Consider the following 21,245-nt stretch of genomic DNA (forward strand, 5'->3'; position numbering starts at 1 on the left):
ATATCTTGATAAGAGCTATTCAACTCCGTGATAATTGGTTCTGTCTTTAAATTGAGTATTATAAGCTAGTTAATAGGTAAAAGCAACAATAACAAGCCCAACGATAACAAGTTCATTACACAGTGCATTCCAAATAGTTTAGGAACATAAAAAAAAGACAAAAACTGATAACTACAAGTACTGGAGATTCAGGAAGATAAAAGCAACATAGTCCAAATACTAGTTATTCAGATATTCAAGAAGAAACCACCAACAATCATTGGTATAGAGTTCGTATGCAGCTCCTCCTGGTGTAGACAACGTAGTGTAAACATAATTCCACATTTCTCGTAAGAGGTTTAGGCTTGTTGGCTTAATATACGTTAAGTCAAGAGTGATCGGAGACAATGCTGTTGTAGCTACGATTGTTGCAGCGTGATCAGGGTCGGTAATCTCCTTGTAATCCCTAAAAGTTATGCAGCACATGCACCAATAGATGTTGTTAGCGAGCTTGAGAATTTTGGCTTCAAATTCGGTATTTCCATTACTTTTTTCCCGAATATACATATTTGCTGCCCTTCCTGCAGCGTCAATTGATTCTCTAACGAATAAGCTTCCTTCTGAATATACATATTTGTTGCCCTTCCATTTTGCCCTTGTTCATCTTTCGAATCATAATTTCTGCTTTTTTTAGCTTCGCTTCAATGTTGGCATCGTCCTGAAGCATTTTTGTAGTTTGAAGCTCAGCCAATGCTTTACATCCATTTTCATACTTTTGCTGTTTCTTTTCTATATCTACAATTTCATCTTTCAATAACTGTTCGAGAGCATTACACGCAAGATCGACTCTCATGGGCAGGGTCAGTGAGTCTGGCTGATGAAAAGTGTTCTCCATGTGATCTATGATCTCTTGACTGGTATCTGCTCATGACAACGGTTCTCTTCTTAGTATACTCCTTTGAATACCTCTTATTTCAGTGAAAATCAGTTACCATTTGTTGTTATGTTAACCGACTGGTCTGTTAAACAAAGAGAAGGTTAGTAGAAATTATATTATTAATATTGATTTATTATTGATATCTATGAAATAACATTTATATTATTGTCATAGATGGATACTATATTCGGTCTAGAGTAGGGATTTCTAGAATCGAGTTTCATCCTGATTGTCCACGAGCCAAACTTTGGTTAGAAGGTAAACTATTATATGTACTTTATTTTAAATATAATCAAATATTTGGTTTGATATGTTTGCTTACAATAATTGATTTATTTGCAGGTTTTGGAATACCCAAAATAAACCTACAAATGTCATTAATTTGGGTTGTAATAATGATGAGGCAAGTCCATCTTCCGTGAAGCATAGAAACTGATCGAAAATCATATTTGAGATTTCAATATGTTTAATTATTTACTTTTTTATAAATGTCTTTCTTTCTTTCTTTGTATCTGACATGAATTTACTTATAGGATGTTTAAACTTTGCTTTTTATTGAATTTACTATTGAGTTTATGATGTAACAAAAATGTTTTTCATTATGATTTTGCTGTCAGTATTTATATGAACTCAATAATCTGAAATTTACTTTTTAATACATGATTTATAAATATGAACTCAATAATCTGAAATTTACATTTTAAATTTTAATAAAACTATATATAGACGGTTATATTTTTTGGCAAAATCGTATTCATAATATAATAATAATGCATGTTTTTGTCAAATATTTAATTTATTGTAAATGTAACCAATTAATTTCATATCGTTTGGTAGTTGGATTATTGTTGAATACATAATTTTAGGACTTGTGCATGCAAGGTGACAATATTGACTTGATTTGATCGATATCTGATTTCAGCTTTTCATTTATTGCTATTTTCGTTGGAAATATTTTTGCATGTATAGATTCACGTCCCATAAAATTCACTTTGATTTATATACATTTTGGTTACTAAACCAACTTATACTCAATTTAATTTTGTAATATATAAAATATTCATCTCGATATTAAAGTATATATAGTTTCTTAATTTTTATGAAAATTAAATGTTACACAACTTATTAATATTGAAAATTTAATTATATAAAGGGAATTAATATAGCCTCTGTATCTTTGCATAAATATTAATTGTATTTGATAAAAATATGTTTGTATCGTTACATCTATAACTTCCTTTTTCTTCTTTCTGAATATAAACTAATACATTTACTGACAACCTCTTACACTGAATGAACTAGATTCGGTTAACTTATTCTTTTTTTTAACAAAAGAAATATTCCATTTTTGTATTTATTGCAATTAAAATTATTCCAACCATCGCGATCTTACTCAATAAATTTACTACATCTTCTATATATATAGCGCACATCTGTTGGATAATAACTTCATCCTTAACATAGAGAAAACCTAAAAAAAAGCATCAATATCTCTGCATAAAAAATGGCCGACTATTCAATGGTTAAAGATCTCACACCATGGGAGGAGTTCAAACAGACAATCAAAGTGAAGATTCTCAAGAGATGGGATACGGTTGATTCAGAAGGCCATGAAAGAATGTATTTCATCTTGGTTTATAAAATGGTAAGATTCGTTATTGTACACAGAATTCAATTATTTTGTGGTTGTTAATTGTTGCTTATTTAACTAAATATTAAAATTTGCTAGGGATCTCGAGTTGCTGCTATGGTTAACGACTTCAAACTCTCTTTCTACAAAAGGGTTTTCCAAGAAGGTTTTTGGCTTCGACTTTCACAGTTTCGCTTGGTTAACTCCGGTTGGAATGAAAGAACCACAAATCATGCTTACAAGATCATTCTCAATCAGAGTTCAAAGGTGAATTATATCAGACCTTTGAGCCAGGATCTTTTCATCAAAATCGTTGATTTTCCAAGTGTTTACAACTGTCCTTCTCACTACTACCCGATCGGTATGTTTCCTTTTAATAATATTCTGTTTTTGTATAAAATGCTTACGTCTTTTTTGTTTATCATATATTCACAACAAAATAAAATAAAGTTATGTTATATAGACATGCATTGATTATTGGGTTTTTATTCAGATTTGATGGGTATTTTTGATAAGGAGATTGGCAATGTTGAATTCGATTTCAATGATGAGAACAGTGTTCCAACCCTATATTTTCGTATCAGTGATATAGAGTAATGCCTTCTACTATTTTTTATTTGATTTTATGATTATAGAAATTTCTATTTAGTAAGAATTTTTCTTTATCTCTAGGGGTAACACAATGAACTGTATCGCACATGGTGATTTGGCTTATGATATCAAGGATAAATCAAACTGCAAATTACTTAAAGGATCATATCCCATATGTGTATTGACTGATTGGGTTGTTAAGAAAAATGAGAGTAAGTAGCCATTATGTATTTATTTTTGCTTTGATAATTTATTTTTTAATCAAATTGTTTTACTCTTTATAATTTCCTTTTTTTTATATAGATGAAATTACGATCACTGATTTTGAAGAAGGAAAGCTCTCACGTTTCTTGGTTCATCCAGATATTGATGAAGTAAACGATCTCCGTACCAAGTAATATTTTTTCTTACCTTAATAATCACATTTTCAATTTTAAATTTATTTTAGTTATCCTTACTTATTTTTATTTTATGTATTTGTTCAGGATTTGGCAAAAGCTAAGGGATTCGGCCGACAGTCCTTCATCTTCTGGAACAAGAGATGTGTAATTTGATTTCATCAAATCATGAACTTCTCTTTCTTAACTATCTTTAATTTCAAGCCAGTAATCAAAAGGAGTGATGTCCTCCTTCTTTGTTGAATGTTAAGACTTATGTTTAATTTCTCAGATTTCTTTGAAGTTACACTCTGAACAATTACCTTTTTTATTTTAACTATCCTAAATATATTTTATGTTATCATAATTATTATAATTTGCAAAAGATTACAATTTCTGCGAACTAAATGATCTTATAAATCGAATACAATCGTTCATTTATAAATTTACTTTATTAACAACTTTGTAATTTAATTTAATTTTAGTACTAACGATGTAACCACAAAAAATAATTAATAAGTTAGTTAATAATGGATTTATATTAAATTATTTTGCTAAATAATTAATGGAAATATTTGTTCTTATTTGTTCTTACTTGCTATATCTCCAATTCTTTGTCTTCTTATATTTCAGGATTTGGAAAATATAATGACTAGATTTCCGGAAGAATTTAGATATGATAGTAATATTATTAGAAACTTTATGTTTAGGTTCAGCATTCCTTAAATTAATTATTGTTAATATTTTGATTGCATATGCTATAATCATCTTTCCTTAGTTACGCGAGATAACACATATAATGAATATATACATAACAAATCATTTTTAAAAAAGATTACGAATACGACTTCCATATATTTGTCATATTACTTATTTAAAGTTGCACAAAATATACGTTAATATTTAATTCTATAATCTGTTAAATGTATCGTAACAACTTCAACCAAACTATGGAAATATTCTTAAACAATATTAGATAATCGTTATTTATGCCATCTAAGATATAAGTAACAAGATACATATTCCTAAAATCACTGACTGTTGCAAATTTTTTTACAATTCTTCGTATATACGCAAATAATTTTGGGACGTCATATCCTTAATTTACTAACATACTCCTATATAAACCTTTGCTGCAAACCATTTTATTCATCTTTAATCGGAAACTCAAACAAAATGCGTGAATACCAAATGGTGCATGAGTTACAATCTTGGAAGGATGGTTGGACAATTAAGGTGAAGATTTTAAAGAGATGGGGGGGGCCTTTGATGCTGACGGTCTTCGTGTGATGAATTTCATATTGGTTGATGAGAATGTAAGTTTGATACTCATCTCTATCAATGTTTTATATTATTAGTACTTCATATCGTTTTGCTACTAATGTTTTATATCAATTACCCTAACAGGGTTGCAGAATTTCTGCCTACGTTAGTAACCTCAATCTATCCTATTTCGAATACGTTTTGTAAGAAGGAAATTGGGTGCAGTTATCCAAATTCAAACTAATTCCTTCTAAGTGGGAAGAACGGACTACAAGACACGTTAAGCAAATAATTTTAGATGGTGAAACTAAGGTCAGTTCCATCCGACCTTTGACTGGAGATCCTTTTCTTCGTTTTGTTGATTTCATGTTTACAATAAGCTTTACAGCCACTTCTACCCTGTTGGTAAGTATTAACATTTATCTTTATTAATTATGTATTTAACTACGTTAGTGTTATCGATTATAGTATTGTATGATTGATTGTGTAATATTGATCAGTTGTTGTACTACAATATTTTTTAATCCAGATTTGATTGGTGTTCTGGATCATGTCGAAAATATGGTAACAGTTGTTTATCCCGATGACAAAAGTGTTCCAACACTGAGATTCCGAATTAAAGATCATGAGTAAGTAATACATATAATGGTTTCATATTTTTATATCATTATTTGAGATACAATATAATCATAATAATTATAATGTGTAGGAATTGTACTCTTAACTGTGTTGCACATGATGACTTGGCTTACGAGATAGAAAGGAAATGCAAAGGTCCTGTAGGGAAGAGTCCATTTGCTATTTGTGTCTTAACTGATTGGTTGGTTAAGAAAAACATTGGTGCGTTTATATGATTTTCATATTTATAAGACAACCTTATACACATTCAAAACTTGATGACCTTATCTTATGTATATATTAGATGAAATGACAATTGAAAATTACAAGGAGGGATCGCTTTCAGGTTTTGCTATTGCCACGCCATTGGATGAAGTCAAAAGCTTTGGGATCAAGTAATAAACGTTATTAACATTCAATAGTTTTAGATTATGAATTTTTTTTACTGACTAATTACATGAAAAATATTCTTCTCAGGCTTGCAAAGAAGATAACGGAAGTATACGTGAGTGCTTCAAGTTCTCAAGGAAGAAAAAATTAGGACTTATGTTATGCTATCTTATATTTTATATTCTATTTTATATTTTGTTATGAGTGGTGTTCTCTTAAGTTTGTTATAATAAACACTTTGTTTCTCTTCCTACTATATTTAATTTGATTTCAATAAAGTGTATTATTTGGATATTAATTTTTTGCATTATTTGGTAGTCATATATTTTGCCTTTTTATTCGCTAATGAGTAGTAGAAATTTTAAATAGACATGTATTACCAATCCTTAACATGCAACCAACTTAAACAAGTTTTTTCTGTTATATTACACAGTTTATATATATCGTTGTACTTCTATATAAATAGTACTATCATATCATCAATAAATAAAAAATCACTTAGATATAATCAAAAATAATATATGAATTTATTAATGGATATTTAGTTTCTAAATTTGAAACTATAAATATAGTTTCCTGATCTTAGAAAATATCCATGCGAGATATTCGGTTTCCATTAGACATATTAATCTAACTGTATTACTATAAACCTAAAGCCTCTTATATATATTGGATTTTGCAGTTGTCTAAAACCTAGATACCACATCGTACCCTTTCACCATGGAACTCTATCACCGAGTTTTTGATTTGCATTCATGGAGATCGGACTGGAAAATCAAAATATTGGTTTTAAAAAAATGGGAAACTCTTGGTCCACAAGGAATTGAAGGTTTGGAATTTATTCTGGTGGATGAAGAGGTAAGTTATTATTATTTACTTCATAATAGTATTATTTTTCATAAACATCTAAATATATTGATACTGAACTTTTCAGGGATGCAAGATTCAAGCTTCGATGACTAATCCTGTGTTGGTTTCGTATTATGATCAAGCTTTGCAAGAAGGACAGTGGAATACTCTACATGATTTTGTTGTAAATGATTCATTTTGGTTTCAGAAAAAAAACGATTTTTCTACTTCAGAATACTATTGTCAAAAGGCTATATGAAATCCCCACCGATACTCAATTTATGTCTTTCTCAGAGTTTGAGGATATTTTGGATGGGACTATTGATCATAAGTATCCTATTGGTATTTCATATTTGTCTTATATAATTATCATTGAATTTCAATTTAAAATCTTTTAAACATCTTTTGATACTTTATGTGATATTAGATCTACTTGGTGATGTTGTCCACGTTGGACGACTTACAAGGATTAAGGATTACGGACTAGATTGTGATTTTCGTAGATACAATAGTTGACTACGATTTACGTTGAGAAATCTCAAGTAAGTATTTGAATCGTTACCCATTTAATTGTATGGTATTAAGATAACAATTTATATTGTTAATAAATTATAGGAATGTTGAAATTAGTTGTGTTGCTTATGGTAACTTGGCTGATGATTTCCAATCACAATGGTGGTCTGCCTGTGGTTTTAATATAACATGTGTATTGACAGACTGGCGTATAGCTTACAACAATGGTTTGTTTCTAACTAAGTTATTAATATTTAATCATGATAACAGTAGTTATTATGGTTAGATCAAATATTAACTATACCTAAAATATATGCTTTAGGGACATTGACTGTTTCTGATGCAAGAGGGATGTCAATGTTTCTTTTTGATCCCCATATTGTTGAAGTTGACAAGTTCAAAGATAAGTAAGTACTATATAAATATTTGATATTTTTCTAAATGCCAGTAATAACATATCTGTATATAATTATTTAGGTACTTCAAATCCAATAAGACGGAGAACAATGACATGAGATTAAAGACTAATCTCATATATCATATTCACCTATTAATTATGGTTGGAGGTTCAACTATTCATGTCTTTTAGCTACAAAGGTGACCAAGTGAAGTAGTCAACGTTTGAAATCTATGAACTTATGTCAAATTCAGGATTTATTAATAAGATAGATTGCTTTCATTATTCTCTATAGCTGTTTGCTCATTACGATAGATATATGTATATATATTCGTCTAATACTATATATGTTTATATTATGTAGACAACATTGAAAATTTAAATAATATCATCCTCAATTATAAATAACCAAAACCATACCAAGTTAATATACATTCAAGTAATGTGACAGATATATAAAATTGTTCTTATAACCTAACTATTAACATACACACAAATAAAAAATTTAATTGTATATGCTCTCCAAACTTGAAATCTTTTAAAAAAAAACTTCCCGTGTACAACACGGGTCTAAATCTAGTTTTAGATGGTTTGGTATGAATAATGTATTAAATTTTGTATTTATGCTATTTTTTTATCAATTATATGATGAGATTTGTTATAAAAATATTAAATTTCATGAAATTGTAAATTTATAGATGTCAAAAATAATATTTAGCTGTAAATTGAAATTTATTTAGTTGTAAATATTATTTAAATCATATCTAAAATTATTATGATTAACAGTAAAATTAAAATAGAAAACATGAGTATTTTAGTTATATTAGGTTAAACTCATCTAGATGAAAATGTACATTTATATTAAAATAAACAAACAAACAAAACTTCATTTAGATGAATCATTCAAATGAACAATCCAAAATACAAACAAACATCATTCAGATGAATCATCCAAATGATTCATTCAAATGGATCATCTGAATGAAGATGACAAATGATCAAAATTTCTATAAAAATTTATCAAAAATGGAAATTTTCTATAAAAAAAGTTCTCTTAATTTCCTCTAGAAAACCACTGTGAATCTGGTTGTCCCAAATACGCAAACATTTTGGTACTTTTTCATGAATCTGTGATTATGTAGTGTCGAGTGACTCGAGTTTCAACTTTCAAGTTTTCTCAAGCAGTTTGCTTTTGTGGGTTCTTTGTTTAAAGACAAAGACTTTGAAGCTTGTTTTGCAATTGAGAACGCCGTATTTGGGAGATAAGCTTCTGAATTTCTCTGATCGGTTTTCCTCATTCCAGATTTGTAACTATGAAATCGAAAAAATCACTCCTTTTGATGAATTCTGCTCTAAAACCCAAGTGAGTTCTTTAATTTCTTCTTTTTGATCCTGTGATTCTGTAATGTCAAGTTTCAAGTTTTCTCTAGCAATTTGCGTTTGTGGAAATTGAAAAAATTACTCCTTTTGATGAATTCTGCTCTAAAACCCAAGTGAGTTTCCTCATTTCTTCTCTTTGATCATGTGATTCTGTAGTGTCGAGTTTCAAGTTTTCTCTAGCAATTTGCGTTTGTGGGCTCTTTGTTTAAAGACAGAGACTTTGAAAGTTGTTTGCAATTGAGAACGCCTTTTTTGTTGTGATAAGCTTCTGCATTTCTCTGATCGGTTTTACTCATTCCAGATCTGTCACTATGAAATCGAAAAAGAAGAATATTGGTGCCAAAGATAAAATCAGCAATCTACCAGAAGCTCTGATTTGCCACATATTGTCATTCCTTCCCATAGAAGACTCTGCTTTGACCTCAGTTCTCTCGAAGAAATGGAGGTATCTGTTTGCTTACAGACCAAATCTCGATTTCTTCGATGGCTCGGTAATACATATCCATCCTGAAATGTCTGACACAGAAAAGACTCAGATTCGGAGAGTTTTATGTATTTCGTGGATAGAGTATTGGAATTGCGAGGGGATTCTAATGTAAAATCCTTCTATCTAAAGTGTGGACATGGTGTTAAACCAGATTATGTCAAAGACTGGATATTAAACGTGTTGGAACGTGGAGTGTCGGATCTTGATTTAGACGTTACTCTTGATGGAGGTCGTGACAATCGTCTGCCTTCAAAGGTCTTTGAGAGCAAGTCACTGGTTAGTCTGAGAATAGAATCTGGAAATGTTTATGGCATTGATGTGGAAGATGTTTTTCTTCCAAAGCTTAAGACTCTTTACATTAACAAAGTTATGTTAGGAAATTGTGATGATTGCTTCCACAAGATTACTTCTGGTTGTCATGTCCTTGAGGAATTGGCTCTGATTAAGGTCTACTCTGATATTTGGAACCGATCCGTATCTTCCAAAACCCTCAAGAGACTAACGCTATCTTGTATAGATTATGATAAAAGTCCAGATAGTGTTTCGTTTGATACGCCCAATGTTGTCTTCTTGGAATACTCTGATTATGTCGCGGGCAAGTATCCGAAAGTGGAGTTTGGTTTGCTTGTTGAAGCTAGTATCGATCTTGGGATGACAAGTGATCAATATGCACATGCAAGCTATGTAGATTTGGTTGGCAATGCAACAGATTTTCTCATGGGAATACGCAATGTTCAGATCCTTTACTTATCTTGCGATACTATTGAGGTAACAACATTGATCAATGATCTCTTGAGTTAGTGATTGCATATGGATGATGATGATGATATGGTTAATTTTTTTTTGGTTCAGGTTCTTACTTTCTGCTGTGAACCAATACCGGTATTTAACAACATGATTCAGTTAACTATTCAGACTCACCGCAAATCAGGATGGGAATCATTGCCGGCTTTACTCAAGAACTGTCCAAATCTTGAAACTCTTGTTTTTGAAGTAAACAGCACATAACCCTTTATTGCATAGACAATCTGCTAAACAGAAACAAAACTAGATTTTTAAGTTGTTTCCTCTATGATTTCAGGGACTCCAACACAAAGATACAGTCAAATGTGTGGATGTTGATGGGTGCCTATGCAAAGTTTTCAGGGGAGATTCACACTTGCTTATCATCAAGTCCGGTGAAGGTTTTAAAGATAGTGAGATTTGGTGAAACTGGTATAGAGAATCAGATAGAGAAGATCAAGTACTTCCTGGAGACAATGCCGCGGCTTGAACAGCTGATAATATACTACGATACATGTATTGATGATGATCTGATCAAGTTGTCAAGGCAACTTAAGAACTGTCCTACAGTATCTTCACCAAAGTGCGAGATTCAAGTAATCTCTTATGACCATATGTGACTTGTGTTTGATGGTTTGTCCTTTTGATTGGGAATGCTCTCGATGATCTTTTGCTTGTTTCGGTTCTTAGTTTGAGTATCTTATTTGTCATGCAAGCCACTCCAAAAAAGAAAATAGACTAATCAACTTTCTGAAACAGAGCATTGTTATTTTTTGATTTGGTTAGTAACAAAAAGGAACCTATTAAACAAAGACAGTAAATTGATTGTTATGTCTGATAAATAGTAAAATAACAGAATGATCTAACAACGGAAACAGTTGAGAGTTTTCGCACACAAATTGCTAGAAATCTAATGTTACGTACGAGTCAATCCACCCCTATCATCTATCAGTACTAGAGGAAGACCCAACAGGCCTCAGAGAATTTCGGCTTTTCTTCTAAAAGCTCACCGAAAGGATATCACCCACAGTACGAGCCACGTCAGGAAATACATCACGTGCTCTTGCTACCTATCGTTATTGCTTTTTCTATTTATGGGAAGTTTCGGTTAGGATCTGCTTTATCGAATATATTTGATCAAAAGTTGTAAGGAGAGGTGAGAGACTCCACATTAATTCTCTCAACCTTTGTGGACTCGTTTAATCATTGGAATAAGATATCCTTTTCCTTTGTTTTATTCGACGTTTACAGTTTTTCTCGTAACAAACTTGGTATCAGAGCCATCAACGTGACGGGAAAACATGCCACCGAAGAAATCGGATGTCGAGAAGACGGTGGAAAGTCTGCAACGGGATGTGGGAAAGATCGCCGATCTAGAACGCAGCCTGGAGGAGATGAAGAAACATATGAGCAAGCTGAGTGTGTTGGAGAGGCTCGAGCAGCGGCTGATCGAGGAGGCGGAGGCGAAGAAACGATCGGAAGGGATGACGATGGTTTCAGAGCAGCTCTCGAGTCAGATCGGAACCTCACGAGTCGATTCTGTTCGCGGTGAAGGATCCCGGGAGGAGAAGGGAAGGGATCTGCCACTGCGGGTAGAGCCGATCCTCGTGGAGGAGGTGGAAAGGGAAGCGGAGATGCAGAACTTCGCACAACACGTGTGGAAGCCGCCGGAGCAAGGGAACGGGCCACTAACCCGCAGGATCGAGGTTCCCCTGTTCGACGGAAGTAGCGCGGAGCAGTGGGTGATGCGAGTGGAACAGTATTTCGAGTTGGAGAACCTGACGGAGGAAGAAAAGTTGAAGGCGGTCTGGATGAGTTACGTTAACGAAGCACTCATGTGGTATCGGTGGGAGAGGCAGAGGAATCCGTTCCAGAGCTGGGAGCAGATGAAGTACCGAGTTCTGGAGCAGTTTTCCTCAGAGCATGATACAAGCGCCGGGGTTCATCGCGTTAGCCTCAAACGCGCCGGAGCTGTCAGAGGTAGTGCTGGAGATGGCCTTCAAAATCGATCTGAAACCTAAGATCCGCGCGGGGTTGAAGATGCTGGAGCCACGGGGCCTGAAAAAAATGATGAGCGTGGCCAAGACAGTGGAGGATTGGTCGGAGGCGGTCGAAGCGCCGACGGAGGTTGTCTTCTCCGAGAGGAATCGGAGTTTTAAGGGGGCCCAAATCGGGGATCGGCCCAGCTGGTGAATCATCAGGCCCAACTGAGTGCAGGATCCGGATACTCTAAATTCAGATCCGGCCCACCCAACGAGAAGCAGACAAACCCTACTCGAAACACCAAAGGACGGAACCCTCTCAGTCATAACCGCCTGAAACCGCCGTTCCGGAGGTTAACGCCAGCGGAGATCGCAAAGTGGAAGGCGGAAAGGCTATGCTTCAGGTGTGATGAGAAGTTTCACGCACGACATCAGTGCCCAAATCGGGAGCTCACACAATCGTGCACGAAGACGAGAGCGAAGGAGAATGGGTGGAAGACGAGATGGGTACGGAAGGCGAGGGTACCCAGGAGGTGGCGGAAGTGGCGGAATTGTCTCTGAGCTCGATGGTGGGCCTATCCACCCCGCATACCATCAACCTCATCGGATCTATCAAAGGAGAGAGGATAGTGGTGCTGATAGACAGCGGCGCGACCCACAACTTCATTTCGGATGGAGTGGTTCGCCGACTGGGATTGAAAGAGGAGAGGACCAAGGGGTTTGGAGTTATCACCGGGACAGGCATCACCGTGCAAGGGAGAGGGCTTCTCACTGATTTCGTGATGTCGAGCTATTGATGCAGGGCTTCTCACTGATTTCCAGTTTTCTTCCACTTGAGTTGGGGACAGCGGATGTAATCCTCGGGTGTCAGTGGTTGGAGACCATCGGCGACACCAAGGTAAACTGGAAGTTGCAAGTGATGAGGTTTTAAGAGCGGAGGGCAGAAGGTGAAGTTGCAAGGAGACCCGAGTCTCTGTTGCTCCCCAGTCTCTCTGAAGGCGCTGTGGAGAGCTCTGGAGCAACAGGGCGAGGGTATGATCGTTGAGTATAACGGGCTTCAAGCTCAGGAGCGAGAGCCGATCAAAGAGGTAACTCCGAGATTTGCTCGCATTGTCGAGGAGTTTCCGCAGGTGTTGGCGGAGCCACAGGGCCTCCCACCATCGAGAGGGAAGGAGTACTCGATCACCCTCGAGCCCGGTGCAAGACCTGTAAGCGTCCGACCATTCCGTTACCCGCAGGTTCAGAAGGAGGAGATTGAACGACAGGTGGCGTCAATGCTCACGGCGGGCATCATTAGGGACAGTGGAAACCCCTTCTCAAGTCCAGTCCTTCTTGTCAAGAAGAAGGATGGAAGCTGGCGATTTTGCGTAGATTATCGCGCCTTGAACAAGACGACGGTGCCCGACAATTACCCCATTCCCATGATCGATCAACTGCTCGACGAGTTGCAGGGAGCAGTGATATTTTTGAAGTTCGATCTTAAGTCCGGGTACCATCAGATTCTGGTGAAGGCCGAAGACGTTCCAAAAACGGCACTTAGAACCCACGATGGGCACTACAAGTTCCTCGTAATGCCGTTTGACCTATCAAACGCGCCAGCAACGTTCCAATCCCTGATGAACGACGTTTTCCGACAGTACTTACGCAAGTTTATCCTGGTGTTTTTCGACGACATTCTTGTCTACAGTCGGTCGGAGGCAGAGCATGAGCATCACCTGCGCGTGGCACTTCAGACACTGCTTCGGCATGAGCTCTACGCCAACAGGAAGAAGTGCCACTTCGGGAGCCAGGAGATTGAATATCTGGGGCATGTGATATCGGCTCAGGGGGTAGCGGCGGATGACAGCAAGATCAAAGCAATGGTGGACTGGCCAACCCCGAAAAATGTGAAGGAGCTCCGGGGATTTTTGGGCCTGACGGGGTATTACAGGAAGTTCGTCCAGGGATACGGCCTTATCGCGAGACCACTAACTGAGTTATTGCGCAAGGATCAGTTTCGATGGGGAAATGAGGCTGAGATTGCGTTTGAAAAGCTCAAGAAGGCGATGACCACTGTCCCTGTTCTCGCATTACCGGACTTCACTGCTCTCTTCGTGGTGGAGTCAAATGCATCAGGTGTGGGTTTGGGGGCGGTGTTGATGCAGAACCAACGCCCAATCGCTTACTACAGCCAAGCACTCACGGACAGGCAGCAGTTGAAGTCGGTGTACGAATGAGAGCTAATGGCAATTGTTTTCGCCACTCAGAAATGACGGCATTACCTGCTTGGGCGCAAGTTCCTGGTTAGGACAGACCAAAAGAGCTTGAAGTTCTTACTGGAGCAGCGCGAAATCAACCTGGAGTACCAGAGATGGCTGACGAAGATACTCGGGTTTGATTTCGACATACATTACAAACCAGGTTTAGAAAACAAAGCGGCTGATGCATTGTCACGGCGAGAGATAGCGTCGGAGTTGTTTGCTCTCTCTGTACCGGCAGCAATTCAACTTGAGGAGATCTGTCGGGAGGTGGATTGTGATCAGGAGCTGCAGAAGCTGATTACCGAGCTCAAGCAAGATGCTTCCACCCACCCCGACTATACCGTGGTTCAGGGACGCCTGTTACGACAGGGGAAGCTCGTGATACCACAGACATCGAAGATCATTGGTCTGATCTTGCAGGAGTTTCACGATGGGAAAAGTGGAGGCCATGGAGGAGTATTGAAGACGCAGAAACGGATTGGGGACTTGTTCTATTGGCCGGGAATGATGATGGACATTCGCAGGTACGTGGCGTCCTGTAACACGTGCCAGAGGCACAAATATTCGACGTTGGCTCCAGGGGGGGTTGCTACAGTCCTTACCAATCCCGGCTGCTCTCTGGGAAGACCTGTCGATGGATTTTGTTGAGGGGCTCCCGAAGTCAGAAGGCATTAACTTGGTATTAGTCGTCGTTGATCGTCTCTCCAAGTACGCGCACTTCATCGGACTTACCCATCCGTTCACAGCCGTCGATGTCGCGCTGGTGTTTGTGCAAGAGATTGTGCGGCTGCACGGGTTCCCAAGGACGATTGTCTCCGACAGGGATCGGATCTTTACTTGTGGTTTTTGGAAGGAGCTGTTCCGACTGGCGGATACCAATTTGTGCTTCAGTACGGCGTACCACCCACAGTCAGACAGACAGACAGAGGTCACGAACCGAGGGCTTGAGGCGTTGTTGCGATATTTTGCGAGCGAGAAGCCCCGCGTGCGGGCTCGTATCTACCGTGGGCGGAGCTGTGCTACAACTCTTCGTTCCACTCAGCGATACAGATGTCCCCATTCAAGGCGGTTTATGGCAGAGAAGCTCCTACGTTGGTCAAATACGAGAACGGGTGTACTTCTAATGCTGATTTGGAGACTCGTCTAAAGGACAGGGATGCCACTATCGCCCTCTTACAGCAACACATCAACAAGGCTCAGCAGGTGATGAAAAAGTGGGTTGATGAGCACCGCCGTGAAGTAGAGTTTGCTGTGGGAGATAAGGTTTTCCTGAAGATGCGCCCTTATCGCCAACGATCACTGGCTCCCCGGGTTAACGAGAAGTTAGCAACTCGTTTCTACGGCCCATTCGAGATTGAAGCCAGGGTCGGCGTCGTAGCTTATCTATTAAAACTTCCACCTGACGCTAAGATTCACCCGACATTCCATGTGTCCCAACTCAAACTGGCTCAGGGGGGACACAATGGCACCTGTCTCGATCCCACCACAGTTGACTGCAGAAGGGGAGTTGGTGGTCGAGCCTGAGAAGATAGGTGGTACTCGCATCAATGCCGTCACGGGCCAAGCTGAAGTGCTGGTGAAATGGAAGAACTTGCCTGATCATGATAGCTCGTGGGAGTGGAAGCAGAGCATCCAGAAGCAGTATCCACATTTCGACCTTGAGGACAAGGTCAATTTCGAACTGCCGGGTAATGTTACGTACGAGGCAACCCACCCCCCTATCATCTATCAGTACCAGAGGAAGACCCAACGGGCCTGAGGGAATTTCGGCCTTTCTTCTAGAAGCTCACCGAGAGGATATCACCCACAGTACGAGCCACGTCAGGAAACACATCACGTGCTCTTGCTACCTATCGTTATTGCTTTTTCTATTTATGGGAAGTTTCGGTTAGGATTTGCTTTATCGAATATTTTGATCAAAAGTTGTAAGGAGAGGTGAGAGACTCCACATTAATTCTCTCAACCTTTGTGGACTCGTTTAATCATTGGAATAAGATATCCTTTTCCTTTGTTTTATTCGACGTTTACAATTTTTCTCTTAACAAACTTGGTATCAGAGCCATCAACGTGACGGGAAAACATGCCACCGAAGAAATCGGATGTCGAGAAGACGGTGGAAAGTCTGCAACGGGATGTGGGAAAGATCGCCGATCTAGAACGCAGCCTGGAGGAGATGACGAAACAGATGAGCAAGCTGAGTGTGTTGGAGAGGCTCGAGCAGCGGCTGATCGAGGAGGCGGAGGTGAAGAAACGATCGGAAGGGATGACGATGGTTTCGGAGCAGCTCTCGAGTCAGATCGGAACCTCACGAGTCAATTCTGTTCGCGGTGAAGGATCCCGGGAGGAGAAGGGAAGGGATCTGCCACCGCGGGTAGATCCGATCCTCGTGGAGGAGGTGGAAAGGGAAGCGGAGATGCAGAGCTTCGCACAACACGTGTGGAAGCCGCCGGAGCAAGGGAACGGGCCACTAACCCGCAGGATCGAGGTTCCCCTGTTCGACGGAAGTAGCGCGGAGCAGTGGGTGATGCGAGTGGAACAGTATTTCGAGTTGGAGAACCTGACGGAGGAAGAAAAGTTGAAGGTGGTCTGGATGAGTTACGTTAACGAAGCACTCATGTGGTATCGGTGGGAGAGGCAGAGGAATCCGTTCCAGAGCTGGGAGCTGATGAAGTACCGAGTTCTGGAGCAGTTTTCCTCAGAGCATGATACAAGCGCCGAGGAACGATTGCTGACGTTGAAACAAGAGACTACGGTGAAGGAGTACTGCCGTGAGTTCATCGCGTTAGCCTCAAACGCGCCGGAGCTGTCAGAGGCAGTGCTGGAGATGGCCTTCAAAATCGGTCTGAAACCTAAGATCCGCGCGGGGTTGAAGATGCTGGAGCCGCGGGGCCTGAAAAAAATGATGAGCGTGGCCAAGACAGTGGAGGATTGGTCGGAGGCGGTCGAAGCGCCGACGGAGGTTGTCTTCTCCGAGAGGAATCAGAGTTTTAAGGGGGCCCAAATCGGGGATCAGCCCAGCTGGTGAATCATCAGGCTCAACAATCTTAGAAATTTTATATAAAAAATAATCTTAGAAATTAATTTAAAATACAATATCATAAATATTAAAACAAATATAATCATTATTTATTATGTGTGTTAGTATGTTATTTTAAACAATTAGGGTTGAGTTCGCGCTTCTCGCGGATTTTAATTTGTGTTTATTTTATATATTTTATATGATATTTTTTAATAAATAATTTGTTTGATAATTTTTTTAGTATAATAATTAATTTCTTATATTTGCCTTGTGTTAATAATGTATTTGTTATGTTAGTTATCTTTATTAGTGTATCTATATAACAATAAAATTTTCTTAATTATATTATGAAATTTTTTAATTTTCTAATTTTGTGTACTTTTATATTTTTTTGATTTTTTTTCTCTTTCTTTATTTTCATATTTTCATTGTTTGTTATCTTCATCTTCTGTTCTCCTTAGTTACCTTTAACGTCTTTGTCTTCATATTTTTAAAATTTATCTTGTTCTCATTCATTATTTTTGAAATTTTTATCTTCATATTTTCTAAAATTTCTCTTCATCAGCTTCATATTTTTTTTTTCTTATTTTTTAAAAAAATTCTTTTTCATGAACTTCGGCTTCTATTTCTTCTTCTTTTCTTTTTATTTTGTTTTTTTTATCTTCATCTTCTAATATTGTTTCGTCTTCATCTTCTTTTTTATATTTTGATTTATCTTCTCTCTTCTATTTTTTTCATTTATTTAATTGTCTTTTGATTTTTTTTATTATCATTGGTTTTTCTAATTTTTTCAGTTTAATAATATATCGTTTTTTAATAAAATATAAATAGTTTTAATTTATTTAGTATTACAAAGTTATTTAATTATTGATACATCTAACTGTCATTTATTTCATTTTTAACACTAAAATCTTTTTTATTATATTTAATTATACATAATATATTAATAATAAATATAAATAAATATGTATTTAATACATATTTATTTATGGTTTGCTGATGTGGACACCCTAGATAGAGAGAAAACTCTCCTATTATATAATAGATTTTAGAAATTTTATCTAAAAAAATCAATTTAAAATATAATATCATAAAAAATAAAAATATAACCATTGTTTATTATGTGTGTTAGTATGTTGTTATAAATAATTTTAGAGATCTTATCAACAAAAAAAATACAATCTTAGAAATAAATTATATGCAATATCATAAAAAATAGGAATTATATAAAAATAAAATAAATATCAATTAATATCAATTAATTAATGAAAAATTGTTCATTTTTTCAACTATTTAAAATTTATATATTTTTGTATTATTTATTTTAAAAAATATTGATCATTATTTATTATGTGTTAATATATTATTGTGAATCAATTAATTTAAAATATAATATTATTAAAAACCAATAATTTATTAAAAAATCAATTTAAATTAATTAAAACATAAATTCTTGTTTATTATTTACATAAATGTTATCAAAGAATCAATTAATAAAAAAAAATCATTTTCTTTGACTGATTTAACACTTAATATTAAAATTCTTTGAAAATTGTAATTTTAAATTAAAAAATATGACACAAATCATTCACATATTTACTCTAAAATGCTGACGTGTTATTCATATGGAGAGAGTTGAGCAACTTTTATATATAAAATAACGTTTTTGTTTTTTGTAATTATATATTTCTGGGATGTTCAAATTTTATAATGTAATAATCACTTTTCGAAAATACGGAAAAGCAAAAATTTGGTACAAGAATCAAGTTTTTTAAAATGAACAATATTACACAAGAAAACAAATTAAAATTTGATTATAAATGTATTATTCTATTAATTTAACATTTTTTTATAATTCTGAACCAATTCAATTAACTTAATTTGTTTTGTTTTTTTGAAATTTTACAATTCAGCATCATTAACTAATAAAAATGCATAAAGACTTTAAAACAAAAAAAAAAAAAACTATTTTTCTTGGAAGATTTTTTTCTTTCTAAAACATCTGTTATTATTTGAAATAGAGGGAGTAAGATAATTTTCTTTCATCTTGTTTGGGCTAAATAATATTTAGATTTTTTTTTTGAAAAAAAAAGAATAATATTTAATGTACCTTTTTTATTTCGGTTTAGAGAAGTTCAAGGCCCAAATACGTTTTACGTGAAACAAAATAAAGAAAAGTGAAGTAAAAATAATAAAAAAAGGTTTTGAGCTTTTGATCTTCCTCCTCCTCCTTCTCCTGTTTTTTTCGTCGCTTCTCAGTTCTGACTAATCTATGATTCTCTGAGACAACAAGAGATTCTCCAACGTTCATTTTTTTCGCAGCTTCCAAGGTTAGAAAAAACTTGCGCTTCATTAGTTTTCCTTTCTATGGTTTCAGAGTTTGTATTGTATGCACGCAAGTTGTTTGATCATTTGCCTAAACAAAGTCTCTGGCTAGTGTCTCTCTTTTAGTGGGTTCGTTTATCTTTCTAAAACACTTTTTCGACTTCTTACGATTTATTTTATAGGAAAGCCATCTGAAAATCATTCGATGTTAAAGGTTCGCAAATTTGGAGCCTTTAATGCACTTTTTGATTTGTTTATAATTTCCCAGTTTATGCCTTAAAATGATACAATTTGATCGGAGTTGCTGCACAAATTATAGATCTGTCTTAATTGAATGTGAGCTAAACATTGAAACCTCAAAACGCCCAAATGTTTTTGTTTCTTGCATCAGCTTGTGAATCTTAAATTGATATTAGTACTACAGTTGATTCGTTCTTAAAACAATTCTTAAAAGTGACAATAATGGCAAAAGATCAAGTTTTTTCACTTGTTTTTGCACTTTTTACCTTGGATCTTCTCAGTGCTTACAAATTTGGGTTTCTTCTTCCATTTTCATATCAAAAGCAGGTTTTGTACAAGCAATGACAGTTCTCAAAAGGTATGTACTAAGGCTATTCATGTCAATCAAGTACATAACAGCAAACGTAGTGGACAGAAACAACGGGAGAATAGTGACAACAGCTTCAACAGTAGAGCACGCGATCAAGAACTCACTAGAGTGTGGCCGTACTTGCAACGCCAAGGCGGCTGCTATTGTAGGAGAGGTTTTGGCGATGAGGCTTAAAGTGGAAGGGCTTCAAGATGGTCAAGGAAGAGGCATACACGCCGATGTCAAGAAAGAAATCGAAAAGAAAGGGTTCAAGAGTCGAACCAAGGTATGGGCTGTTATTAACTCTCTAAGGAACAATGGTGTTACTCTCATTCTTGATGATTATGATGATGATAATGACAAAGATTATCGTGATCGTTCTTACGAGGGTCATCGGTAAAAATTCACAAGCTTTTACTTTCTGTGTCATCATCTTCTAGCTGTTGTGTAAGCGTAGTTTCAGTTCTGTATAACTTGGAATAGTCAAATCTTTTGTAGCAGATAAAGGTGATAAGGGTGTTGAATCAAAAAAGTTATGAGGTTTAATTAGTTACTATCTACACTAGTTGCTTAGTTATTATTCCCAAACAGTATTTGCTAATTTTTTTTCTCTTAATTGAATTTAACTTTTTACCACCCTCTAGATTGAAAAGTATTTTGATGAATTTATTACATGGTGTCTTGAATGCGCTCCATATTGAAATGTACAATTAAGTGTTTCATTGGCTAATTACAATATGTATTTACTACGTAATCATTGTTACACATTTTGACTTTATTCTTAGAAATTCGTAAGTTACCAATTAGCTAAATCATTTATACCCAAATATTTCAAATTTATTCTTTAAAACATTCAAAATTCGTCCAACAAAATGAACAAATAATAACAAAAAAAA

At 36.0% G+C, this 21,245-nt stretch overlaps 3 protein-coding genes across 4 annotated transcripts in view; all 3 read left to right on the forward strand.

Annotated features, from left to right (window-relative positions):
• Positions 1 to 3,823, forward strand: part of LOC112084616 — a 6,349-nt gene extending 2,526 nt beyond the window's left edge. Inside the window, exons 3-8 of the mRNA XM_024153851.1 lie at positions 2,446 to 2,561; positions 2,646 to 2,907; positions 3,040 to 3,139; positions 3,219 to 3,349; positions 3,441 to 3,531; positions 3,623 to 3,823. Coding sequence (XP_024009619.1) covers positions 2,535 to 2,561; positions 2,646 to 2,907; positions 3,040 to 3,139; positions 3,219 to 3,349; positions 3,441 to 3,531; positions 3,623 to 3,686 — 675 coding nt within the window. The 5' untranslated portion in view covers positions 2,446 to 2,534 and the 3' untranslated portion in view covers positions 3,687 to 3,823. The remainder of the gene's footprint in view (positions 1 to 2,445; positions 2,562 to 2,645; positions 2,908 to 3,039; positions 3,140 to 3,218; positions 3,350 to 3,440; positions 3,532 to 3,622) is intronic.
• Positions 3,824 to 8,573: 4,750 nt separating this feature from the next.
• On the forward strand, positions 8,574 to 10,940 carry LOC18013564 (F-box/LRR-repeat protein At3g59250). Its single transcript, XM_024153803.1, is given in 6 exon segments — positions 8,574 to 8,907; positions 9,226 to 9,467; positions 9,470 to 10,179; positions 10,264 to 10,404; positions 10,493 to 10,546; positions 10,548 to 10,940. Coding segments are annotated over 6 exon segments (1,464 nt in total). The 5' UTR covers positions 8,574 to 8,857; the 3' UTR covers positions 10,815 to 10,940.
• An 8,633-nt stretch (positions 10,941 to 19,573) lies between these two features.
• Positions 19,574 to 20,860, forward strand: LOC18013546. Of its 2 annotated transcripts, XM_024153841.1 has the most exons (3): positions 19,634 to 19,765; positions 19,943 to 19,974; positions 20,328 to 20,860. In XM_024153841.1, the coding sequence occupies exon 3, from the start codon at positions 20,342 to 20,344 to the stop codon at positions 20,747 to 20,749; it is 408 nt and encodes a 135-aa protein (XP_024009609.1). In that variant the 5' UTR covers positions 19,634 to 19,765; positions 19,943 to 19,974; positions 20,328 to 20,341; the 3' UTR covers positions 20,750 to 20,860. The 2 variants fall into 2 exon arrangements, with proteins under 2 accessions (XP_006419080.1, XP_024009609.1); XM_006419017.2 differs by lacking the exon at positions 19,943 to 19,974 and having other exon boundaries at positions 19,574 to 19,765.
• Positions 20,861 to 21,245: the final 385 nt, after the last annotated feature.

The sequence above is a fragment of the Eutrema salsugineum genome, unplaced genomic scaffold, assembly GCF_000478725.1.
Source record: "Eutrema salsugineum unplaced genomic scaffold, Eutsalg1_0 scaffold_4, whole genome shotgun sequence".
Classification (NCBI taxonomy): Eukaryota; Viridiplantae; Streptophyta; class Magnoliopsida; order Brassicales; family Brassicaceae; genus Eutrema; species Eutrema salsugineum.